We start from the raw sequence: 26,087 nt of genomic DNA, 5'->3' as shown, positions 1-26,087 counted from the left end.
GGGGGCAGTTTTGGAAGAGGCTGGACAGCGGCATGGAAGGATTCCTGAGCGGGGCTGTGGTTCCAGGGCTGACCCTTAAGGTCTCTGGGGACGCTGAGGGCCTGGGATTCTTGGAGCTGGGGAATTCTCGGACATTGGAATGGGGGATCAGGAAGCCGTGGCCTCTGACCCTGAGGCGTGGGCATGGCAAGACTCACAGCAGCCCTGATGCTGTCCTCCCTCATAGCCACAGCTCAGCATCTATCCCACTGTCTCCTTCCACTCCCCCATAGGGTCTCAGAATTTCCCCATTCCTCTTGGCCTGCTGCTTGGCTCCAGGAGGACTGCGTGACAGCCCTGGGGGAGGACAGTGAGCATACAGACCCAGTCCTGTGCCTGTGTGGGATGCACAGGGCTCATGGGTGGTGGTGGAGGGCACTGGGCAGTGCTCACCCATGTCAGGAGGGTGGCAAGGCTGTGCTATTATCCTAGATGTGAAGAACTGGGCATAGCTGTCATTTATCAGGCAGGGGTGTCAGGGTGGCCGGAAGGACTTTGTGTAACTAGCATGGGGGTGTGCACAAGCCTGGGGGGCTGTTCTCAGGACCTCTCAGGAGAGGAGGGTAGAGAGGAACAGGGCCCTTCTCACCTGGCCACTTCAGACCTATGCCATTCACACCAGCAAAAGAGAGGTGAGTGGGGGCAGGGTTGCAGAATTCCCAGATCCACTTGGGTTAGCTGAGATGGGCAGGTCCAGGTGAGCTGCCAGGCTCTGTTCTTATCCCAGCCTGCCTCCCCCTGCAGGTGCCCTGTGACCCTCTTTGCCCTCCTGGGTACCAGTAGAAACCTGTGGTCATTCCTGTGTGCAATCCAGGCAACCCCTCTCCTAGTCCTGGCTTGGACAGTCCTTTTCAGTGTGTGACTTCAGTACCTGGTCACCAGCCTGGGACTGCAGGAGGCTGTTGAATGCAGCCACCCTACTCTCTGGTTTGCAGGAGCCCAGCTCTGGTGGCAGGGCAGCATGGGGAAGGATAGGGAGACACAGGGTAGGCACTGGGGTGGCTAGCAAAGTCCCTAGTTGCAGGTCATTGTGGCTTCTTGGCTTAGTTCTGGGTACATGAATCTCATTGATCTCAGAAGGGATACTGAGGTCCAGCTGGGGGATGGGCAGGGGTAGGGGACAGAGGAGACAGATAGGAAAGTTCTTTCAGTTACTGAACTCAGTAAGAAGCAGATGTGGCAATGGGTCCCTGCTGTGTTACCACCTTGGCATCTGGCTCAGGGGCTCCATGCCTGCCTCTCCTAGCTCTCAGAGCTGTTAGGTGTGCCAAAGTGTAGGCATTCGCCAGCTGGAACAATGATGTTGGGGGTGGCAGGATTGCTGTCCTGATCATGCCCACCTCCGGATGCCCCTCCTTTATGCAGAGTCACACCCTCCCTTTCTGCTGTTTTGTTACTTGATGAAGAAAATGGCCTGATGAACAAGGCTCCAGGACCCCTGAAATGCGGCACTGTGTCCCAGGCAGGACAGTACCCAGCTTGGTGACCTTGCTCCTTTTCTCATTCTCCCTACCTGCTTTCCTTCCTGGAGGTGGCCTTAGTAGCTGGGGTTGGGTGGGATGGGGTGGAGGTGGGCCCAAGCTAGGCCTTGGTGCAGCCTCCTCCAGGGCTTGTGTAGGGCTCCGTCATCTCTGCCTTTTTAGGGCTGCAAGCTTGGAGTTCAAGCCTGGGCGTGGGAGGCTGGAGGGACTGTCCCAGTAGGGTGGGGTGGTGGGGAGGTGATTGGGGAGGTCCATGAATGCCTGGATGTTTTCGCCCTCTGCCGCTGTGAGGGACAGATTCACTAGTCATGAATCTGGTTCCCCAGCCTCCTCCAGCAGAGACTGTGCCACCTCCTCAACCCCTGCAACTGTCTCTAGTCCCCAGATGTTGTCTGCCTGCCTGCTCCCAGCCTGCAAGCTGATGTGCGGGCTCCCTGAGGCCAGGCCTGCGCCTTTGGCCTCCTGGCCTCCTGTTGGTTGCTGCTTGTTGTGCTGGGCTTAGGGACTGCTCACTGTGAATCCGACAAAGGGTTTTCCGCAAGGCCTGGGGAGGATTTAGGAGGCCTGGAAACAGGGGAGGTGGAGAATGTGGGTCTGCAGCCAGGCGCCTGGGGCCTGCCCAGGATGACCACTAGCTGTGTGGCCTTGGCCAGGGATGGCACCCTCTACTCTCTGAGCCTGAGTTTCCTCCCTGTATGTTGAGATAAGAACAGTACATGCCTACCACGATGCTCAAATAAGTGCGTTCAGTGAGAGCACTTTGCACAGTGCCTGCCACTCCTAAGGCTCACTGAGTGTCCTTGGGTGCTGCTGTGGCTGCTGGCAGGATTCTCCCAGGTGGTGATCCTGTTTGCATTTATTGGGTTCTAGCACTGTCCCTCTGCAGTTAGAGGCAGGCAGGGAGCAGAGGTAACTTCTGCAGGCCATGCCCTCCCAGGGAGCCTGTGCAGCCCTCTGTTTACAATGGGCTCTGAGAAAGTGGCCATCACTATAAACAATGTGCGTTATTGTAAGCCAACCTCGGACTGCTTTGCTGGGATCCCATCCATCCCCCCTCAATGAAAGTTCCTGAGTTGGGGACTCCTAGGCCTAGCTGGGACCTCCAGATGAGGGTGTTTATGACCCATGGCTACACCCATAGGCTGGCACCAAAAGTGGGGTCCCCAAGTTAACTGTGGCAACTGTGTCTTCTGGGTCTCCCAGCATTCTTCTCCCTGACACTCTAGGTAAGGAGTCGGGGTAGAGTGACCATGTCCAGCCCTTCCTGTGTCCCATGTAAGCTGGGAGCTTTGAACCCACGGCTGGGTAGGGAGGGAGAGCAGGGGAGGGGAGGACCGCTGGCTTCACTCCCCGGGCATCCCAGGCCTCTGCCCTCCCTGGGGTTCTCTGCTTTCCGGTGCCCCTGACATTCCTCATTAGCAGGGGTCAGCTCTCAAGGCCTGCTAAGCTGTGTTCTCTGCCCACCCTGGTTCCCACCCAAGAGGCTGGGGCTGCTGGGGGTCGGGGGTGAGCTCCATTTCCCGACCCCTGGCCCGCTCAGCTGCAGCTGCAAAAGGCATTAGTTGTATTTTTTTGGAGAGAGAGAAAATGGGTTTTGGTTGATGAGCCTGACAGCTGGACAGGGTTCCTGTGCCCAGCCCACCCCCTCCTCCTGGCCTTTATTCAGCCCCTGCTCACCTCTGCCCTGCTACACAACGGCTTCACCTTTGGCCAGTAACTTTGACCAGAGCTGGGAAATCAGCTGCTCTATAGCTGGCCCTTAGGGGAGCAGTCCGTAGACTTGGAGCAGTCCGTAGACTCGTCGGACATGAGGACTTCAAGACAGCATGAAGGGGGTGTCTATTCCCCCTGCCCCACCCCAGTGTGGCGGGGGTGCGGGAGCTGTCCCTGCCCCCGACCTCAGTGGCCTTACCTGGAGAGGAAGGCTGAGGAGGTGTAGGGCTGAAAGGCCTTGGAGGCCATTCTCTCACAGGGGGCCTCTCCTGGTCCCCAGCTGCACAACTTCACCTTGAATTGACCTTGCTTCCTGCCCCACCCCCACCGCTGGCAGTCGCTGGCAGGAAGTCCTGCTGATTAGGGCCCTAATCACCGGCTAAGACTCCCAGAAACGGCTGGGCTGATGGAGCATAGAGGGGCCGGCCAGACCAGGAAGAGGGGCTGGCACCAGGACATGAGCAGGGCCAGGGGAGGGGGGTGGGCTACAATCGGGAAGGGGGCACTTGATGCCTGTCTGTGGTTGAGAGTGGGGGGGGGGCGGGGAGAAGAAGAGGTGTCCTACCCTAGAGCTGGCTCCTTGGGTCATGGGCAGGGTCTGTGCTTAGTGCGGTGGCTATGTAGAAGCTGGCTAAGTCTGGCTGGGCACATGGGGCTTCCTGATTCTTCACTTTAAAAGCCTTTTAGGGCATCGGCCTTCTGCCAGGCAGGGTGCCAGGTCTGGGGCTGGAAAGGCCAGGGAGACATGGTCGAATGCAAGTCCAGGACAGGGTTTGTGTAGATCGCAGCGGCAGTGTCAAACAGGAAGCAGCTAACAGCCATGGCCGGGTGGGGACAGCTGGCCAGCAGAGGTGACGCTGGACTTGGGTTTTGCAGGGTGAGAAGGAGCTTTATGAGGGGAGCAGGGCAAGGCTTCTTGGGGGATAGGAGCAGGCATGTGCAGGGGCTGTGACTTGCCTGCAAGGATGTATAAAAGAAGGACTCCAGCCTGGACCACTGTAACATCCCTCTCAGCTTGGCTGCTCCCTCTCTCATTGATCTGGGCGTGAGCCTCAATTGGCTGCATCTGTATGCTGGGTGATATTCCAATCCCCAGTGCTATGGGAGGGCTGGAATAAGATGCTTTTCACTCAGTGCTCTGCTCAGTGTCTTGCCTCTAGCAGTGGCGTGGTGCTGCCAACATGGCCTGTGTGGGGAACATGGCATTGGGGAGAGACTGGAGGTGTGAGTCTTGGGATCCTTGGTGCAGGGGAGGGGTGGGAGGAGAAAGAAAGAGCAATAGAGGAAAAGGGTGGTGAGGAGGTTATTCATGAAGAAGACTTGGCCAGTAGTGAGGCTCCACAGCCATCCTGGGCAAGGCAGGCCAGCAGCCAGGACCCAGGTCAGGCACAGGCAGCTGGTATTTCTAAGGCACCAGGAGGTTCCTTCTGGGGGCATCGTTTACCATCTGGCGTGACCCACAGTGTGCCTCACTGTTTGTGGAATGAAGAAGTGAGTGAATGAATGAAGAATAGGAATGTCCCTACTCAGGGTGGCAGAACCATCTGGCCTGACACGCAGTGCTCCTCACTGTTTGTTGAATGAATGAATGAAAAATAGGAATGTCCCCCACTCAGGGTGGAGGAACCTAGTCTGACTCTAAGTGGCCTGGGGAGTGCAGGGACAAGGGCCACCTGTAGAGAGCCAGGAGGAATGTGGAGTGTCTCCAAGGCCAGGTACCTGGCACGTCGCAGGTGCTTAGGGACTACGCTGATGAAACAGTGGGCATTTCAGAAGCTGTGCTTTCTGAAGTCAGGTCCTCCTGTGAGGCAGTGGGGGTGGGGAGAGTCAAGAACTCAGACTTAGTAGCTGCTTTGTCTGGGTTGGAATCCCAAGCCCCATGTTGTAGTCAGTGTGGCCATGGACAGAGTCCCCAACTGGAGCTGGGTCTGGCATACAGGCCATTCTGCACAGCTGTACATCCTGTGGTTCTTGTTGTTATTACTGTTCCTGTTGCAGGGGGAGAGGGTGAGGCTGGAAGCTGGGACTCCTCGGCTGGCCTGAGTGCAGCTGGCCAGGCCGGGAGGGGATGGATGGGAGAGCCCAAGGGCTAGAGTGGGGGTTGGAAGGAATTAGCCAGTGGCTTTCCAGCTGCCTCCGCCGCCACACATGTGGCTGCTCGGCTGTGCTGTGCTGAGCTGAGCGTGGGAGCTGAGGCCTGGACTCTAGGCTGAAGCTCCTGGGAGAGCAGGGTGAGTCAGGGGGAAATGTGGCGGCTGGGGAGGAGAGGTGACCCAACAGGAAGCCACACTGGACTCTCAAGTGCCCAGCTGGGACCCTGCCTGACATCTTCTTGGCTTCTCTGGAAGTCCTAGGGTTGGTCCCTTACCTCCTGGGCAGACTGGTAGCAGTCAGTGGCCAGGAGTGTGATGTGCTTTCGTTGTTTATATGTGGTTCTGCCCCCAGCAACACCTGGCCCTTGGCTGTACCTTGCCTTCAGACTTCCTGTCTGCAGCATGGAGGAGGAGTGGATGTTAGTAGGGAGGAGTCTGCATGGTGCAGAGTGAGAGGCTGCAGTACTGAAGTTGTGCAAGTTGCTGGGTCTTTCTGGGGGCCTCTAGTGAGATGTCAAGCATGGAAGTGGGGGAGGGGCTGAGTGAGGGCCATTGGGTGTCTCCTGGGAGGTCTGCTGAGATGTCTATCATAGCTCCACCCCAGCCTGGAGAGCGCAGTAGCTCTGCCTGCTGACCACTTCTCTAGGCAGCTTGATTCCTTGGCATGAGTAAAGGCCAACAACTGGCAGGGCTGCGTGGGCCAGAATGTGCTGTCTCTGTCCCCAGGGACTCAGGTGGGGATGCGCTGGCAGGAAGGGAGCTGGAGAGGAGAGGGGTGGAGGACTTGGACAGATCTGCTGGCTGCCTCTCAGCTGTGCCGTTACCACCACTGCCATGGGGAGGAAAGTGGAAGGCAGAGATGGGGGGGTGGCTGGGGTGGGGGCAGAGGCCCAGTGACTAAGAGCTGTGAGTAACGGCTCTGACTCTGCTGGGCAGGTGGCTCTGAGACCATGCAAAAATGTTCCTGGAGGCTCCATCGCTGAATCACAGCCACCAGAGCTCCCCAGTCCCTGGCCTTCTTAGGAGCTGGGGCTCTATGCCAGCAGGGCCCCTTGGCCATGTGCTACCCTATCTGCTTCTGCCTCTCTTCCCCCTCCCACCATCCGTGTTAGCCCCTCCCACCATCCGTGACCTTCACCTCCCTTGGGCCCTACAGCTGCTCTGTTGGCCAGGCATCTAGGTGACTTGGCTACAGTCTGGCCATTCCTGCACAGTCACTTCTAGGTGTGTGTGACCTTGGCCAAGTCATTGCTGCTTGCTGCTTCTCCTGTGAAGAAAGGAGGGATTATTGCTTGTACCTGTGGTTGAGAAGATGAATAGGGACAGCGTGTCTGGTGAGCATGCACACTCTAGAAGTGTTCAAACAGTGCTTGGGACCCACAACTCAGATGTCCTTGCTCACCCCTGGCATTCCTACTCCCCTTGTTTCTGTTCCATAATATGCAAGTCATTGGTCCTCCTATCAGCTCCATCCTGTTTGTGCACCTGCCTCTCTGTTTGACCCCGCCTCCTTGGCGTCCTTCCTTCACCTGGGTTGGCTAGAAAGGGCTTAAGTGGACCAGGCAAGTCCAAAGGGGAATTTACCGCTTGCCCAGCCAGGTTTCTGTGAGTACTTTGATGGGAACTTTGGATTTGCTTCTGGGACCCAGGGCAGCTCTTTCATCCACCTCTCCCTGCCGCCCCAGTTGACCCTGCCGGCTTGAGTCCTCTGCTCCCCAAGTCCACACACATGGCAGGTTCCCTGCAACTCACACCCTACACCCTGTACCCCTGATCCCAGCTTCCTGAATTCAGCCATGCCCAGGGCCAGGCTGACTGCCCTTGCCTGCGAGTGTGCTGGCAGGGCTGCTATGTTCCTGTCTGGGCCATGGCTGTGCCAGGGGTGGAGCCAGAGCCTCAAGGAGTGACTTGGCCTGTGGGTCTGGTGGTGGCGATAATCTGGGTATGTGCCTGGGGTGGGTGCTGGGAGCTGACTGCGGTGTCTCTCCTATCCGTGTAGAATCTGACTATGTTTTCTGGGCCAGGTCTTTCCGCTGCCTCCTCCCCCTCCCCGCCACCCTCCCCCATCTTCCCCCCAGCCGTGGTTTCGGATGCGTGCATCTCTAAGGTCCTCCCCAGGAACAAGGAAACATTGCAGGGGAGGGTGGATATGCGTCAGATGGAGCCGAACAATACTGGTGACAGCCAGGCCTCCTCATGCCTTTGCTGCTGGCCTCGCTTCAAGTCATTGCTGCTGGCTAATTGGGACCCGGAGGGGCTTCCTGCGACGGGGCCACAGACGGAATTTCAAGGAGCAAACTTGGAGCTGCGTCCAGGGGCTCTTGGCGCACAGCCTCACCTCTTGGAGCAGACCTGGTTCCAGAACTAATTGTGCGCGACAGTGACCCTGTCCCCCGCCCGGCTCTGCCACCTGTGGGCCAGGAGTTTTCTACTTGAGTGAATTTGAAAATAACTGGAAACTTATGCCAGGGGAGTGTGGAAAGTGCAGAGAAAAAAAAGCAGAAGCTTTCTTAAACAAACAAACAAACAAACAAAAACAAACTATTTGAGAACCAGACAGAGGCAAACAGAGATAGTCTACCTGCTGGTTCACTCTCTGGATGCCCACAGTGGTGCAGGACCCTGAGCAAGGCTGAAGCTTGGAACCGACAACTTGGAGAGCACTTGAGCCATGTGACTCCCTGGGGGCCTATAGGAGCAGGAAGCTGGGGTCAGAGGCAGAGCTGGGACTTGAACCCTGGGCACTCTGCTATCAGATATGGACATCCTACCCATTAGGCCAAACCCCCACCTGATGCTTCTTTAGGGGGGAATTTCGTTGACTTCCGATTGGTGCGATCTCCCCTGCCTCTTCTCGTTCCATGAGATTGGAATAGGGAGAGAAGTCACTTCACAGAGTTGAGCTGACAGGTCTGAAGTACCCAGAGCTGAGCCTGGGGCATGGCGAGCACCCCGAAGTCCCTCGGAAATTTGCAGCCACTGCAAGACCAGGAGGCAGCGAGCATTCACTGGGCATGCTCTGTGTTCTAGACACATCCATCCATGTCATCTGCCAACTTAACATTCCTATCCTCTGCTATGCTCCCACTTTACAGATGGGGAGACAGACTCAGGGAGGTTGAATGGAATCTTGAGTGCTGAGCCTGGGCTCGGTGCCCACTTCAGGGCTTTTTCACTTCCCTGCCCTTTAGTTGGAGATCCCTGGCTCTTGGTGTGCTCAGGCATTTGCCGGGGAGTTGTGTTAGCAGAAGGTATTGGAGTCTGAGAACCGATCAGGCTGCCCATTGGGTTAGTTAAGGTTCAGTGGGAAGCTGCCTGGGATCAGGTGATGGGGGTACATGAACTTTAGGGGGCTCAGAATTCACAAAGGCCAGAGAGAGACTTTGAGGGTCTGGCTTTTCCTTCTGAGTTTGCTTTCCACCCTGATGCTTCCTGTGGCATTGCACCTGGCTTGCTGTGGATATTCTCAGGATGAGTGGCATTTTTTCCATCCGGAGCTGTTATCCTGCTAGTGGTACCCCGTCCCATCCTTGCTGTTCAGAGTCAGGACAGCCAGTGCCTCCAGTTTGCAAGGAGCTGAGCCGATGTAGAAGGGAGTGAGGGGGTCTGGAAGCTGTCATCCTGCCCTTGGAAGTGGTTGGTGGTCCCTTGCAAGACCAGGGAGTGCTGTTTGTGTGGCTGGCTGGTGACGTCTGTGTGGGTGTGAGTGTGGCCCCCATCCAGGAGTTCCTGGCTCAGCTCTCGGCCCCCTCCTTTCCCTCCCTCCACCACCCGTCCAGCCAGCTCCACTGACACATCGCAGAGGCGGTTCCTGAGACCTTTGCCGCTGTGGTTTTCTTTTTTTTTTTTTTTTCCCACTGCTTGCAGAGTTTTTGTTTTTTTTTTGTTTTTTTTTTTTTTCCCATGCATCCTTCCTGCCTGTCTGTCCTAGCACAACTTAGGGTCAAAGACTTGTCCCTTCTAATATTTTCACAGAGGACAGATGCCCTCTGTGGGGAGTAGGGGGTGAGGGGTTGAAGACAGCTTCCCTCTAGGTATAATTTGTGGAAAATCAGATGGGTTGGAACCCCAATGAAATAATCGCCTCTCCATAATCCATACTGGAAGGAACTCCTTGTTTGCAAGGCAGGCTCCTGCACTGAGCCCTGTGTTCCCTTGAGCCCTGTGTTCCCTTGCAGGGCAGGGCTGTTTTGTCTCTTTTCCTAGCTGGGAGCCCAGCCTGTGGGGGGGCTTGGTATGTGTTGTGCGCTGGCTATGCCTTCCTGTCACCTCCTCCTCCTGGCCTTGGTTCGGCTAGGACCTTGACCACAGCCCACAGCCCTTGCCTTGTGCAGCTTCTTCTAGGAACTTCCTAGAAGCCGTGCTCCCGTGTTGCAGGCTATGCCACCAGTCCCTGCTCCTGCAGTCCCCAGCCAGGCTGGGCTGGGCTGGGTCAGGGTGGAGTGGTTGGGGGAATGGGGGAGGTGAAGGGTGGGGTGTTGCTGCTGTACTTCTGTCTCAGAAGCAGCTCTGCTGTCTGCATTCCAGGCTGCCTGCTCATCTCCTCCACTCATTCCCTACATGCTGGCTTCCCGGACTACTCCAGGCCAACCTGAGGCCTTCATGGCTTCCCACCTCCCAGCTCTTCCATCTTCTTTGGTCCCTTGGAAGTACACCCCCACCACTAAAAACCACACATACACAACTCTATCCTTTGCTTGCTCAGAACCACTTTTTATTTTGGTGGCAGCTACTGCTTCCAGGCTGGCCTCCTAGATTTCACTCTCCCTACTACTATCTGTCTCTGCCCTGCCAGCAGCTCTGGAGGTCTCAGCCTATTCCAGGACCCTAAACATGTCCCAGTCCACTCTCTAGGCCATGCACAGAGGGCACGAGTTGCTTCCTTGCCTTGCTTTCCTTCAGCCAGCAGTTCTCTGTGAATGCCTTCCTGTGAACCCCCCAGTGGGCAAGGACGCCTGATCCTGGGCAGAGCTGAGGTTTTGGGCATTGCTAGAGCGGAACTCTAGTTTCATTTCCATTATCGACTTGATTGTGTGACCTTGGGCTGTGGACATGACCTCACTCTGCCTCATTTCCTCATCTGTAAAATGGGCTGATAACCCCTACCTCTGAGTGCACAATGTGGAGCAGACATCAAGCAGGGAGTGGTTTTCTTTGGCTGGAGCTGGGATGTTGAGGTGGGCCCTGAAGACCGGGGTGGCCATATTAGGGCACCTGGACTTGATCCTGTGGAGCTGGGATCTATGTGAGATGTTGGGCAGAGGCAGGCCATGGTGGGATGTGCCTGTTAGAAGTAGCTCCTAGGTGCCCAGCTGGGGAAGAGGGTGGAGGGAAGGAGTGGGGACAGGGGGACCCTGTGAGGGGATGTGCAGTCGTTGCTGCCCGTTAGCAGACTTTTGGAGCCTCCAAGAAATGTTTTGGAGAAGTGCCCAGGCAAGTGATAGGGTGTGGAGGTGGAGTGGAGATACCTGTTGAGTTGGGGGTGGGAGGTCTACAGGGAGGTAGCTGAGGACCAGCTGGACTATGAGTGTGGACACTGACCAGGGTTAAGCTCTGGGTTTGGCCCTGATTCTGTCCCTGGGCCCTGCTGTCCTGCCCCAGTCTTCTGGCGCTGCTGTCTGGCCCCTCTCTTGCCCCTGGTGGACCCTCTGGTCCTGCAGGGGGCCTGGTGCAGAACAGGTGCTCAGGGTGGGTCCTCTACTCCTCCTTTGCACACATCCAGCTTGCAGCTTTGCCCCAAGCAGCTCCCTGGGTGGCCATTGGGTGTGGCCTCTGAGCTGGTCCCATGGGCCTCAGCCTGGGCTGTGTCCCAGGCAGGCTATGCATTGGTCGGTGATCCACCGCTCTCCTGTCCTCCAGCCCCTGGGTGACCAGTCAGGACTTCTGTGCACCTTGTACCCTGTAGATACATGGGTGTGCCCCTTCATCATCCAGCTGTGTGGCCCCTGTGTGTGTTGAGGGGAATGAGCTATGTGGAGGGACTACACACTGGAGGCTGGCCTGGGTGGCGCCAGAGGAAGTAGGGGAAGGGAGGGCTGCTGAAGCTTTGTGGGGCTGACGGCCTGGCCCTGGGGATCTCAGAAGAGGACTTGGGGGAGGCAGTTGGGGCTGGGGCCTTGAGGACAAGGCCCTGAATCTGTGCACCAGGACTCTGTGCTGGGCTTGGAGAAACGGCCTGGTCTTCTCCTTGAGCCTGCTGGTCCCTGGCTCTAGGGGTGCTCAGGGCTGGGACATACCACCCTTGGCTCCAAGTGTCCCTGGGAACAGGCTCCTTCTTGCCTGCAGGAACTGGATGTACTTCCTCTCTGGTCCGAGCAGAACTCTATATAAGGGAAGGAAATAGCCGAGCCGCCAGGAGCCTGGGGAGGCAGGAGCAGTCCCTGCTGGCTGGTGGGTGGGTGTTTGGCAGGGAGGGCTCTGGCCTGCCTGGGGTGGAACTGGAGCCAGGGCTGTGGCCCCTCCTGTCCAGGACCCCTCCTGTCTGGGACCCCTCCTGTCCAGGACCCTTCCTTCCCGAGGCCTGAGGCTAGGCCAACGAGGAGGCCAGGGATCTGGAATCATGCTGGCAGGCAGAGCTGGTCTTTGTGCCCTCACCTTCTCCTTGGCATTTTGGTAATTTTCTGCCTATTGAGCATCCTCCTGTCCTGATGGACACTTGCCTCCTGCCTGGCTTCTGGACCCATAGGTGGTTCACATGCCCAGCTGGGCCTCTTTGCCCAGCTTACAGGAGCTGGTCAGGGCCCTCTCAACAGAGTTGTGAACTTGAGCTGTCAGCTCTCAGGTGCTGGGCCATCTCCAGGAGGGCTCCCCTGGCTTCTTCCTCAGTCCTTGGAGGCTGGGCTCATCAACTTTGTTGTTCCTGGACCCACTGGTGTTGTCCTCATGAATCGGGCTCAACAGCTGCCTGCCACTTCGGACATAGGTTCCTTGGGCAGAGCCCCAAGAGTAGCTGGCAGGAAAAGTGCAGGCCTAAGGGGTCTGTTGTGGGAATGGGAGGAGTCTTCTATGTTCCCGGGTGGAGAAAGAGAACTGGAGGCTGGGGCTGGGGTGGGGGGTCTGTGCCAGTTGGTGGAGAGGAGGGCCCTTGGTCCCAGGAGCCTGGTGGTTTCTGGTCTATTGGCTTTTCCTCCCTTCTGTTGCTCATAGAGTTGTGACTGTCCTCCCTCACTTGCCTTAAATATGTGCATATGTGTGTGCACGCGCGCACGCACCCTGCTCCCATACCTCTCCACCCAGAGCACAGCTGCAGCTTGCTTTCTCTCTTGCTCAAGAACCTTCACTGGCTCCCCAGTGCCTGCAGTGGAAAGTCTTCCCTCCTTAAGTGGGCATTCAGAGTTTCTCAAGGTGAAGTCAGGCAGCAACTGTGGCTGGTCTGCTTCTCCAGTGTTTCTCTGCCCTCCCTTCCCCCTCTCTGTGTCCTGGCCTAAGGAGACCCCTGGAGGTTCGTTCAGCATCTGGGCCCTACCAGCTGCGCACCTTGCACAGTTGTGATTTCCATCCCAAGCATCTTTGATTTCTGGCTCTGGCTCTCAAAACTGTGCCCACTTCTCTGGTGGGGGAGGGCGGGGCACAAATTCTGAGCAGGCCTTAGGCAAGGCTGACAGCTTCCCACCCTCATCTCCTCATGGGGAGTGGGTGAGACACATGATGGACGAGGCAAAGGTGTGCCTCCTTCACCAGGGAGCCTGCCCGGGTTCCCTGGGGACTGTCCCAGCCCCTGGCTCCTCTGCCTTGTCCAGCTGTGGAGAGGTAGCCAGCCTGGGGGCAGACGTGGCCCTGTCACCTGCTAGCTGTGCCTTCTGGGTGCCTGTGGAGAGCGTGGGGGCCAAGCAGAGCCTTTGTACTGCCGCTTGGCCTGCTGGCCTGGTGGCCACTCCCTGTTCCCCGTTCCACTTCCTGTGAGTTGTTTACCTTCTCTGAGCCCATTCGCCCCTCTCCTTGGCAAGCAAGAGGTCATGTGGACACACAGGAACCACAGCGTGGCCTGTCTGTGCCCTGGAACTGTATTGTAGAAGGAAACTGATGTGTGCTACAACCTGGGTGAATCTGAGAAATGAGATACCAGGTGCATCCCTCAGCTGGCGCTGCTCCAGCAACACACAATATATCTGCACACCTACAAGCAGACAGAACACGCATAATACACACATGCACATACACATATCACACATGTCTGTGTCCACACATGCATACACACAACATGCATACACAAGCATGCACACAACACACTATACACATGTACTAGACACATTACACATGCATATACACCTGCACAAGAAACATACATGTATATACATACAATACACACATAAACAACATGCATGATGCAATGTACACATATATACATTCCACACACATACATACACTTTATGTATACACATACACACTTGCGTTATGCACATAACATAAACACGTATGCACACACGTGTCTTTGCATGCTGCTGGGGGGTGTCAGCAGGGCTGCCTTCTCCCCGGGTCCCGCTCTGTCTTCCTGTGTGGGTTTCTGTGTTCCAGTCTCCTCTCTGTGTGAGGACCCCAGGCCTTGGGGCCAGGGCCCTGCAGCCGCATCTCCCCTTGATTATCTTTTGAAAGGGCCCAACTGTGGATGCTGGGCTATTCTGGGGTATTGGGCATTAGGATGTGTACACAGGACTTTTGGGGAGGCCTCATTCACCCCTGGAATTTTAAGTGAAGTGAACGTGACATGAATGGCAGAGAGGGTGCTATTCAGACACAAAAGGCACATTCGCAGAGATGGGGCAGGGAGCAGTTGCCAGGTTGGGGGCAGAGGAAGCTGGGAATTACTGTTCAGCAGGTGGGGCTTGTTTGGAGTGATGGGAAAGTTCTGGAAATGGAGAATGGTGGTGTAACCCTGTGAATGCACTTAAGGCCACTGAATTGTACCTTTAGAAATAACTTAAATGGTCCATTTTGTGTTCTAGACATGTTACCATCATGTAATAATAAAAGGGTCGGTTTAGTAGGAGATAGGGGAAAAACTCAAACTCAGGCTGCAAGCAGTGTTGGATTTGCATCCTCATATGGTTCTGCTGTGGGTTGTTTTTCGGCTTCCCCTGCCAGCCCCATTGTGGGCCACGTGGCTGTGGCTGCAGGGAGCAAGTTTAGGGGTCTGAGGTTTTCTTATGTGATCAGGGTTGAGGTCTTTGGCTGTGAAGGGCAGTACACTTGGAGAGCACAAGCCAAGGTATGCCCTGAGTGCTTGGCTTCGGCAAGGTGGCGACCTGCTGGAACCTCTGCTTCTTCATCTGTGAAATGGGAACATTGATGCTGATGCTGCAGGATTGGAGGAGCTCAGAGAGGTCAAGCACAGTCCACCAGTGCTTGCCCCAGCGTTAAAGGTAGGGACTCAGGAAACAGTCCTGACTTCCACTGTGGGTGCCTGCAGGTGCCTCTCTGGAGTAATTTTCATCTTTTCAGAAGCTATGTAGTGTGGACCTGCTGTGTGTTGCCCCATCTGTGATGACTACAGCATGCTTCTAGCAGACAAAGAAGCATGCATATCTGTAACAATTAAGGGGAGAGGCTTAGGGGTAGGATGCCATGGGGTGCGAGTATAACTCAAGTGGGTCCAGGAGGGATTCTGTGGAGTGGTGGCTTTTGTGTGAAAACCTTAGGTACGGGGAGGATGCAGCTCTGCAGACAGCTGGAGGGAGCAGTGGGAACACAGCACATGCAAAGGTCTTACGTAGAACAAAGCCAGGTATTTGATGGGCTAAGTGGAGCTCACCTCTTGTGTATGGCTTTGGGTCCTGGACAAAGGGACAGCCACAGAACGATGGTGTGAGGGGAAGGGAGGCCAGGTCATACAGGTTGCACCCCACCCCACTGGAATTGGCAGCTGCCTCGAGCTTTCAGGCCATCCTATGCTAGCAGTCTCCCAGGTGCACCCTCTTGTTATGTGCCCAGGGATCTTGGAAGCTGGCAGCGTACTAATGGGTGAGTGGGGATGCTGGTAGATGCCAGATAGGGGTTCCACTGTCATGTCTCAGTGCACCCCGCAGGCCCTGCAGCCAGACTGCTTTGCCGCAGTGCTGGCCAGGTGGTTAAGCTGCTCCCCTGTGCCTTGGGGTCTTTATCCTGTTAAGTGGGGTCAGTCATATGAATAGGGGCTGAGCAGAGGCTGAGGGCAGATGCAGCATGCCCTGGGCGGGCTCTGGCCCTGGCTGTAGGTTGGTTGTGTGAGTCGTTGTCGCACAGTGCTGGGTTTGCACCTTGGCCTTGGGGACTTGCTTGTTGTCCCTTGGCCTCCTTGTCTGCAGGACAGGGCTGACTGTGGTGACACTGATGATTGTGGGAATTGTCTGCAGCACACAGGGAGTCTCAGTGCCGGAGAGCGAGTGTTCCAGGACTTTCTTGCTGTGTTGTCACTCAGAGCGGAACCTGGGGCATGGACCCTGGCAGTGCCTGGCATCTGGCTGGGCTGTTTGTGGCATGTTGGGGGACGTGGGCCTTCCTGAATTGATTGTCTGGGTCTGAGCCTTGGAATGCCGTGCTGCCAGCTGTCGCTGACCCCAGGAGCGTGCAGCCACTGGGCATGGGACTACAGAGTGGCAGGAGGCCCTGGCGGCCCAGGGCACGCTCCAGGTTCCTGAGTGAGTGGCCAGGGGCCAGGGTGCCTGAGGGAAGGAGACAGCCTTTTAAGGAAGTGTTTCTCTGCTTAGGAGAGAGGGAGAGAAAGGGGGGAGAGAGAGAGAGAGACTGAAAGGCAGGACCAAGTCTGCAGTGCTGCAGCCTGGCCTAGCATGTACAGCTGTGACCCAGTCTAGGAGGCCTCCAGCAGGGCCAGCAGACCCTTGGGGACATGGGTAGATCTGGTGGCTCACTCTTCCTCGAGGGGACAGAGAGGGGTCCTGGGTATCACGACACTTTGGTCTTGTTTTCCCTTTTGGGAAATGCTTTTGGATGGGTCTGGGGGAGTTGGGGACCACCTGTCCAGTACAAGGCATCTGTAACCCTGCCCTACAGAGCTTGAGGGGTGGGGCACTGCTATTTGGCCCTTGTCTTTCTCTGGGTTTGGGAGCCCTCCCTTCTGAGGGCTGATGTGACCAGAGCATGAAGTCAGGTAGACAGAGGGTCAGCCCAGGGTGTTGCCTGGGGCTGGGATTGCGGTGGCCTTGCTGCCCCTGGCTTGGGGAGGCAGCTTGTCTTTGACCGTCCATGGCTTGTACCCAGACACCCTGTGGCCAGGAGAGAGTCCCTCTCTGTCCTCTGTTCCCCTCTCTGGGCCCCTGGCCTGGTGTTTGGGTCTGGAATTGGAGCCAAGGTAGAGGACTGCGTTCCAAGAAAAACGTGTCCCGGCTAGAAAAGGCGTGCGCAGAGTCTCTGATAAATGCCCCTGCTAATTGCCAGGGTAGTGGTCTGGCTGCCCTGCCTGGCAAAGGAATGTTATCTCAGGGAAGGGAGCCATGGAACCGGCTCTGCCCTACCCCGTTCCAACTCCCTTTGCTCCTGCCATCTTCTGCTCCCATCAGAGCAAGGTGAGGAGGATGAACTTGAGGAAGATAATGTAGGAGGTGGAGCATTGGTCCCTTCTGGCCCGTGTGCTGGACAATGCCCAGGCAGTGACCACGCCGTCTGCAGTGGGATTTTGGGTGAGATTCCCCAGGCGCCAGAGGAGCTCTGGGCTGGCCATGGCTTTTCCTTTCCTGGTGGGTCTTTATCGCCCTTTTGCAAGCAGTTAAAACCTGCTTATCATTGTGCAGGACACAGCACAGAGCAGAAATAATCCTGGTTCTTAGCACTGTGCTAAGCATCCTGCTGCTGTTGGGATGGCCATGTGTTGGCCTGCAGTGGGTCAGCGGCCGTGTGGCTTTGTAGACTTCAGCTGGCTGCTATCACCTCCTGTGTCCCTCCCAGGGCCCAAGCATCTGCTGTCCCCTACCTGCTGCCACACTTCTTCTGAGGTCTCAGTGGTCACTGGGGGCTTGGGTGTCTTCCATGGAGGTGAGAGTGGGGTGTTGCAATTCCCAGAAGGCCACGGGAGATGCTAACCTGTCCTTTCTCTGTTCCTTCCACAGGTGGCTGCCCCCTGTATTCCTCCATCCAGCCATGAATTGGTGGTAAGTGACAGTCCTGTGCTCTGTGTCCTGGATGCTGTCTGCAGTTAGCTCACTTGAGGGCCAAATGTATTGGGGGGGGGGGCGGGTAGGGGAGGGCTAAAGCTAGATCTCGGCAGGAGAATGGGCTGTAAGGTCCCCGTGAGGAGCCGCGAAGCCTGTTGATTTCCATCTGGAGCCCTCAGCCTTTGCAGAAAGCCATAAAAGGGCATCCTATGTGTCTCCAGGCCTGGCCAGGTGCCTGTGGTCCCTGAACTCTGAGGTCCAGGGATGCTGCCTCCACCAAGCCAGTCCTGAATCGGGGTGCCTTTCGCCAGAGGCAGGAGAATGAACCACGTGTGCCCTACAGCCTTCCCACCTCTCACAAACAAGTGACCTCTGTTCCCCCTCTGAGTTCCTGGGCTTCACTCTGCTTTCCTGCTTGCGGTCCACTCCCCATCTCCTCCCCTGCCAGCCTTTACCCCATTGTGTCTCCTGTTTCCTCCTGGGGTTGCCAGAACAGCCCGGACAAGGCCAGGACCCCTATGAGTTGTGGCCAGTGGAGAGGGCCTGGTTCCAGACAGATCCCAGCTGGGCTGCCTGGGAGTATTGGGAACCTTGCTCTCTGCCCTCCTCCTACCTCTGTACCCTGCAGAGGCAGCCAGGGTTTTGGAGGCTGCAGGGAAGGGGCGTGAGTGTACATGCATGTGTGAGTATGTGCCTGTGTGTACATGCACTTATGTGCATCTGTTGTGTATGTGTGTACCTTGTGGGCCTAGCACAGATGCCTCTGGGGTTCTTACACTGAGACAGTGTGTGGCCAAGGCAAGAGTGTCCTAGGGCCTAGGTAGTGCTAGGTTCATTACTTAGGCCATCTAGACCCTGGATGCCTCACCAGACCACCCAGTTTCCTTTTGCTCTCATACCCGCTTGCTGTGTGGCCATGGGAGTGGGCCCCACCCTGTTTCTTTCTGGACCTCAGTTTCCCTCTTTGTCAGGGTCAGCCCAGATGCTCAAAAGGCCATGTCAATACAGATGAGCAGTCCTGGTCCTCCCTCCCTGTGCAGGGAGAGGGTGAGGCTGGAGGACATGAGTGTGCTTAAGGCTCCCAGAGCAACCCCTCTGTTCACTGCTCTGCATACCCAGGCCCTGAGCAGCTGTGGGCTCTCTCTGATGGCGCTGCCCAGCTGTGCCCCTCCAGATGTGGAGTGTCACTCGCACAAGAGCCCAGGCCAGGGTCATCTGGCTGCAGCAGGGACTGGGCGCAGAGTAATGAATCCATGGGACTGCTGAGGACACCGGGATAGGAGGGGGAGCCAGCAGAGGGCAGTGGGGAGGGCCAAATGCCGACTTGCCTCATTCCAGCCGAGTCGCTACCCTGTGTTGGGAATACAATGTCCTTGGCTGCTGTTTGAGGCTGGGGCTCTGGCGTGGGGGGACCACCAGGCTGAAGTGGGATGTCTGGCCTCTGGGAGGCCCATGAACTGTTTATGGACAGCAGGGCCAGGAGTTGGGACACCAGGGACTAGGTTAGGATTCCCAAGGGACTCTTACCTTCCCTGGGTTGTGGGATCTTCATGTCTGTGATGTCCCATCCTGCAGGGGCACGGGGCTCCGTCCTCCCAGTAGGCCGTGGCAGTGGAGTGGGCAGCCCGCTCTGCAGATCCCAGAGTGTCCACTATCACAGTGTTAGGAGTTAGACTGAGCAGCTCGGATCCTGGCTAGGATTGTGACCCTGAATGTTGCCTGACCTTGTTGGTCTTTGCTTCCCTTTTTTCAGAGTGGGACTTGGTAATGTAGTACCTGTCCCGTCAGGTGGTTGGAGAACACAGTGACAAATGAATCTGTGCCCATTTCACACAGGACAAAGCCCACAGGCACCTGCTGGTTTGCACAGCCTCATACAGCTGGCTGCTGCCTCCCTCCCTTCCTGTTGCAGCCACCCAGCCTTCTTGCTGGTCCTTGAACACACCAGGCAAGAAGCTGCTGCAGGCCCTCTGCGCTTAATGCACCTGCCGCCTGGAGTGCTGTTGCGTCTGTTGCCAGCAGGGCCCTTCCCCACCTCTTGACTTTATTCAAGTGTTAGCGTGTTCCCTCTTCCCTACCCAGAAGCCCGGCCTCGCTTTCCTGCCCTCACCACCCTTTCCTGCATTGTGTTTTACTTAGTTACCTTGTTCAGGGAGCTCCACTTGTGAAGCACGGGCTAGTGAGCTTCTCAAGGACAAGGGGTCTGTGGTCTGCCCGCCGCCCTGCAGCCTTGCACACAGTTGGTGCCCTAGACATGCTGCTTTAATAGCTGTGAGAAAGGCATTCAGCCGTGCCCAGCACAGACTAGGCACTGGGTAAAGGCAGTTGCATCTGTCCACATTTCCTGGCTGGCCCATGACAGGGGCTGGTAAGGTCTCTGGTGAAAGAGGAGGGATGGCGGGGAGGGGCGGAGAGGTGGTCTGTGGCAGGGACACAGGGTTTCAGCTGGCTGTCCCTAGGAAGTGGGAAAGTGGCCCAGAGGAAAGTGAGAGAGAAAGTCTGCTCCCCTTCCCTCCCTGTCCTTCCCCCACCCAGAGCACTCAGCACCTGCTTCCTCACAGCCAACGAGGAGTGGGGGCGGCAGGGGAGGCCGGTGCTTTGAACAGGTTCACAAGAGGCAGGAAAGGGCGGGTCTGTATTTTTCCTTCCTTTTCCATTCGCTGCCTGCCCTTCAGCCTCTGCAGGCCTAGGCTCTGGCCTCCCTCTGGCCTCCCTGCCCCCTCCTGTCCGCACACACAGCAGGAGTCTGTCCAGCTGTTTGCTCCCTGTGTCAGTTCTGAATGTCTCCTGGATCTTGCTGAAACCCTCTCCACCCCAGGATCAGGACCCCCACCTCCCTCTATCTGTGGACAAAGTGTCTGCCCAGCTTCAGACCCTGCCAGGCAAACACATTTTCCAGCCTGTGCCCAGGGCCAGCCAGGGTAAAGTGGCTTAATTTTCAACTCATGTTTTCATCTTCATTGGCAGACATTGCCTAAGGCCTTGAGTGGAAAGTTCCTGGGGGTCTGTACCCTCCTGTGGTGGTCCCCCAAGGGGGAGGGATGGACAGAGGAGATCCTCGAGAAGAGCTGAAGTGGCTTTTCTGGAGCCCTGTACCTACCCCACTTTGTTCTCAAAGCTTTACAAAATAGCCTCTGCAATGAGGATCCCCAGGGTCACAGATGAGGACCAGAAGTCCGGCTGGGGTTTCCCGAATCCCCTCTCCTAGTCACCAACGAGGGTATATGCCACTGTCACTGGCATAGCACCTGCAGTTTCCAAAGCTCTTGCCATGACTCCATGCACTTGGGACCTGCATGACTTGGATGGGAGCCTGTTCTGGCTCCTGGGTGGGCAAGTGAAGGGCAGGGTGTGATGGAGCCGATAGGCTCAGAAGATTCTGGTAGATTGATCCAGCTCTTGCAGCTGGCAGTGGCAGGACTTGTTCGGGAGGTCACCTGCTTCCTCCCAGGGGGCACCCTTGCATGCTGCTCCTGATGGAAGCCTCTGTTGCTGCCAGATGCCAGGCTGCTTCTGGGCTTCTTCTAGGTCACCAGCCTTCCTGGTGGTCAGGGGCCTGAGATTTGTGTGAGGAGCTGTTCATCCACAAAGTGCCCATCCATCTTCCCAACAGATTCTTCCCTGTGCACCTGCTGTATTCTGGCCACTGTCCCACATGGCTGTGCTGCAGGGGTCTCTTCCACCAGAGTTGGCAGGGTTTCCTGAAGGTTCCTGGGCCAGGAGTGGACCTGAAACCACAGTATCGAAAGGACTTTAGACACCATCCAGCCCCACTGTACACTTGGCAGACAGGGAAACAGGCTCCCTATGGTGGGATCTGGGACCAGAAGGCATAGGGCAGTCTTGGAAAGAAGAGAAGGGGCCTGAGAAACGGCATGGGCTGCTTAGCCCCGGCACAGCCTCCTTACTCATTGTCGGTCGTGGGAGGCTGACAGGCACCAGCCGTGGGTGAGAAATCCTAGGAAATAGAGGTGTGGCCCGTGAGAGGCTGATTTTCAGAGGGGAGGGGCAAATGTTAGGTGTTGAGGTTCCAAGGGGATCCCCTATATTGAGAGAGGTGTGCATATTCCAGTTTGTATATCCCCTCAGGGACTGATGGGTCCAGAGTGTGAACATAAGGGACAGTTGCAGAGGGGGAGTGAGGAGGGGTTAGATGGCAAATCGACTTCCTTCTGTCGCTGTCTGGGGTAGAATCTGGCAGGCGAAGCTCAAGGGTCCAGAAGAGCCTTCTAGTACCTGACATTGCTAACTGGGGCTGCCTGAGGTCTCAGGCCCACTGAGGTTCTGTCCTTAGGACAGGCTCCAAAGAGCCCTGGTCCCTAAACTTGCTGGGTAACTTCCCCTGTGTAGTCACCCTCCAGTGGGTGAAGTGCCCTGCCCTCCTGGGAGCACCTGATGGGAATAAGAGAGAGTGAGAGTGCCACACCATGGAAGTGAGTGCCCAACTGCAGGCTCCCACTGCAACCTTGGGCTTCAGCGTCAGAAGCCAGCTGCTTTTGCTGATGGCTGTGGTCAGCACTGCCCAAGGCCAGTGCAACACTGGAGCAAGTTGGAGATGGGGGGAAGAAGGAGGAAGGACGTTCCAGAGAGTGGTAGGGCTGCTGCGGGGATTGGTTTGGGGCCTTGGACGAATTGCTGACTATGATCAAGGACTGGGTTGAGTCCCGGAAATGCTTTTGTCACGCTGCTGTTGCTGGGGGCAGGAGGGGATTGGGCAACCTTGTATTCCCTGGGGGCCTGAATACACCCTTGGTGGCCCAGGCAGGGGCCAGTGGGCGAGCAGGCATGGGGGCGGCAGCTGCTGTATGCAGAGCTGCTGGCTGGAGGAGAGTGGACTCGACATTGGCAGCCTGTGGGAACAGGACCAGCTCATGTAGGTTGGGAAACTTGGACCTGATGTGCTAAGCACTAAAAGCCATTATGGGACCTTGAGTGGGGAAGTGACCCAAAGCAGGGTTTTAGAGCTGGCTGTCTGCTGCCAGCTGTGGGTGGCTTGGCAAGGGGAATGAACGGGCAGAGAAGGGCAAAGCAGACTGGCTAAGGCTGGCAGAGATGCCCAGCGTGGGCAGCAGACACTTTAGGCAAAGTTGATGGCTAGAGGGAGTGGAGGAAGGGCCTGGAGTTGGGGGAGGAAGCTTTGTGGGTTGTGGGAGAACATGGCAAGAGGGGGCTTGAGTGATTCCTGCCAGGCCCACTGTCGGGACTGGTAAATGGTGGAAGCTGGCTATAGAGGGGCTGTGTGTGGTCACCCAGCCTCAGTTAGGTTTTGGGTGCTGGGCCCCTGGGGATGTGCTGGGGGGAAGGGGCTGAGGACAGAAGTGGGCCTGCCCAACCCTTCTCTCGGGGTAGGGTGTCAGGTGGAACTGGTTCTTTCGCTCTGGGGTCCTGGACCTGGAGCTTGCACTTTGGAGTCCCAGGCTCTGGCTGTGGTTCTCTCTGCCACTCTAGGCTGGCTCTGCCCTGCATCCTCTCTACTCACCCTGCAGTGCCCGCCCTTGGTGCTGGTGACCACCCCTAACTGTTCCTATCTCCTCCAGGTGGAGCAGGAGTGCAGCCCCTCTGCAAACTCCCTTTCCTCATTTGTCCAGAGGGGCCCCAAGTGCTCCTTGCCCAGGCCCTTGTGGCTGTTGACAGGGATGATTTCCGGGCAGCAGGCTCTCCTGGTGCCCGGCTGCTCCATCTTGTGTTTCTGTTTTCCCTGCGGGTGGCCAGTCCACAACCAGGGGTACCACAGGGACTCTGACACAGGCCCCCTACACTTAGGACCACCACACACCCTCCAAGTGCCCCATAAATGGTGCTCCTTGCCTGTCTGCTCTGAGCCCCCTCCCTTCCATCTGTGTGTGTGCTTCTATTTTGAGAATGAATAAGCCGGGAATAACTTTCACTGGGTCCTGGGTCTGAGGTTGTCTCAGTTCCTGCCTGGAGTTACCCACCCTTCTCTGACAGCTCCTGCTCTTCCTTTAGGTAGCCCCCTGCTGCTGTGACCTCACAGTTCATTGCCATGGCGTTTCATGTGATGTCACAGGTCTTTGACTACCCCCTCCTCCTCAAACTGCCCGGATTCCAGGCCTCCCAGGGGGCAAGAGGAGGGAGAGCTGGCGGGTGGAAGGGGGAGGGAGGGTGTGAGGAATTTCTGGACGGAATGTTCCCCGAGGCTGAGTATGCATTCTGCACCCCCCCCCCCCAGCCCTGCACCCCTGCTTTTTCCTTCCTTCTCAACAGCAGCCCACATTTTTTCTCCAGCCCGCCCTCCTTGCAGGCCACCTACAAGCAGTCCTGTCAGCTACCTGGCTGGACCGCCCCTACTGAGGCCCACTGCGTGGGGGAGGGTCTCGGGGCATGACTGTATGTTGTGGTGGGGGTGGGGGAGAATGCAAAGGATGTATGGTTTTCCTTGTCCACCCTGTGATTCACAACTTCTGAGCTTCAGGAAGTTCTCCCTGTTGTCTGACCCCAGGCTCTGCTACTGTATCTGTTTCTAGTTTTCCCACGGGAGTGTAGCAAAGTCCCTTCCCATGGAGGACTGGGAGACTGTGATGTCTCAGAAAGCTTGTTCCTGCCTGCGGTCAGTTGATGAAGAGGAAGGAGCGACTGGCTGGAGAATACCGCTGGGGCGTGGAGGGAGAGCAAGCAAGTGAAGGGATGACATGGGGGCAGTGGGGTTCAGATGGGGTGGCTGTGTGCCTGTGGGCAAGTCAGCTGACCTCTCTCAGAGGCTCAGTGTACTCACCTGTGACCTGGGGTGAGGTCACCTCTCAGGGTGATGGTGGGCAAGCTGAGAGCCTCCTATGGAGCACTTAACAAATGGTTGTTCTTGAGCTTGCCACATGACCAGTTGGCTCCAGCCCAGGAACATGTCTGGGTGGTTGGTGGTGGGATAAAGATTCCTGGAAGTCCTCTGTATTCTGCAGGTACACTTGCAGTGTGTATGGCTAGCCACTTCTTAACTTCTGCACCCTGAGTCCCTTACCCTGGTCCCCACTGCACTGTAGATTCTGGGTTTGGGATTGTGGAGTCAGGGCAGAGCTTAGCTTTTGACCTGTGTCAGGTGTGGAGTCTGGCTGCTGGCCTGGAGGCTGCAGTGGGGCGGTGGTGAGTTGCTTTGTGGAGCCTGGGGTCCTTACCCTCCAGGTGTGGACCTATTCTGGGCAGGGGTGTGGCTGACAGGGGCAGACCCTATCTGCTTTGTGTTTCTGCCGTGAGTTGCTCCCCAGCCCTGAGAGACAGCCCCGGTGCTGCCTCAAACGCCATCAGGCGGGGGCGGGATGTCGCCGTTGTCACCTCGATTGCCCTATCCGTGAGATGGGCAGGGAGAGGATGGAGGATGGGATGTGGCAGCTTTTGCTAGGAGCTGATGTTCTGAGGGGCAGTGGGAGATTGTGGTCTGTGTGTGTATGTGTGTTTACATGTTTTTTCCTCTGCTTTTGTGAATGTGTCTGTGTGTTTCTGTGTCCAGGTGTGTGTCGTGTATGTGTGTGTGTTTCTAGGTGTTTGTGTGTTTCTCTATGTCTTTCGGTGTAGGTGTCTGTGTGTCTGTGTCTGTGTGTCTCTTTTATGTAGATGTCAGTGTTTCTGTGTGTGTGTCTGTTTTTATGTGTTTCTGTGTATGTGCATCTCTGTGTATTTGTGTATATTTTTGTGTATATGTCTCTGTTTCCATGTATGTTTTAGTCTGTGTGTTTCTGGGTATGTGTTGTTTTGTGTGTATCTTGTATGTTCTCTGTGTTTCTGGATGTGCGTGTGTGTGTGTGTGCACGCCTGTATGTATGGTAGAAAGCTCCTGGTAAAAGGCCAAGCAGAGGTGGAGGTCAAGGGCTCAGTGTCCCTGAGCGCATGGGCAGGTGCCAGCGAGGGTAGCTAGGGGCCTGTCCTGGCTTATTTACCTCTGGCGTGCCAGGCAGTGTTCTTAGCACCAGGAGAAGAGGTGCTTACCTTTTAGGGAAAAGACAGACGCTGAGATAAAGAATATAGAGACTGTGTTGGAGAGTGCTGGGTACCAAGACGGAAAATAACCAGGCAGAGGGGACAGGAGGACAGACATGGGCGCGCATGCGTGCGTGTGTGTGTGTGTGTGTGTGTGTGTGTGTGTGTGTGTGAAGGAGGCTGCAGCTCTAGCTAGGTGATCCTCCAGGCAAGCTCTGAGACGCAGGCCAGAGCCCCAGATGGTCTGGGAGTTGCCTGCTGGCCCAACCTCCCTGCAGGGCCTACAGAAAAGGAGTCCTGGCTCTCGGGTCACCTGGTCACCCCATAACCCCAGCACTGACCCCGGGAAAGAAACAAGCAGGACTCAGACCCAGGAGACCTGGCGGGATGGCCATACATACCTATGGGCTGTTTCCCATGCTGCTAGAAAACGTTGGGAGACTTAGGTCTGGTGGGAGTTGGGGGAATATTGAGCCCCTAGGAAAGCATCTGGACCAAAGAGGAGGGGCATCTGACAGCTGGCCAGTGTCGCCTGTGGCTGGGCTCCAGCTGGCACTGGGAAAGGACGAAGAGGGTACGGTGCTCAGCTGATGGTTGGCAGGGAGAATGGGCCACCCTCGCACTGCTGCGGCCTGTGCATCTTCCCCGTGGAGGCCCCTGGAGGAGGGGGCAGGGTGCACCTGGGGGGTGCAGGGTGCCGACCTGAGGGTAACCCTCTGGCCTTGTGACTGGCCTGTGAGGAGAGTTGGTTG

The 26,087-nt window shown here is 56.6% G+C and overlaps 1 protein-coding gene across 3 annotated transcripts in view; it reads left to right on the top strand.

Annotated features, from left to right (window-relative positions):
• Positions 1-26,087, top strand: part of TNS1 (tensin 1) — a 263,601-nt gene that overhangs the window by 148,550 nt on the left and 88,964 nt on the right. For all 3 annotated transcript variants that reach the window (XM_040986491.1, XM_040986490.1, XM_040986489.1), the window contains exon 4: positions 17,365-17,406. Coding sequence is in view for 2 of the 3 variants with exons in the window: in XM_040986490.1 (XP_040842424.1) it covers positions 17,365-17,406 (42 nt within the window). In the remaining variant the exon portion in view is untranslated. The remainder of the gene's footprint in view (positions 1-17,364; positions 17,407-26,087) is intronic.

Source organism: Ochotona curzoniae, unplaced genomic scaffold, assembly GCF_017591425.1.
Source record: "Ochotona curzoniae isolate NIBS_2020 unplaced genomic scaffold, NIBS_Ocur_1.0 contig_4514, whole genome shotgun sequence".
Classification (NCBI taxonomy): Eukaryota; Metazoa; Chordata; class Mammalia; order Lagomorpha; family Ochotonidae; genus Ochotona; species Ochotona curzoniae.
The sequence above is the reverse complement of the archived record's forward strand: the minus strand, read 5'-3'. Positions and strand labels throughout refer to the sequence as shown.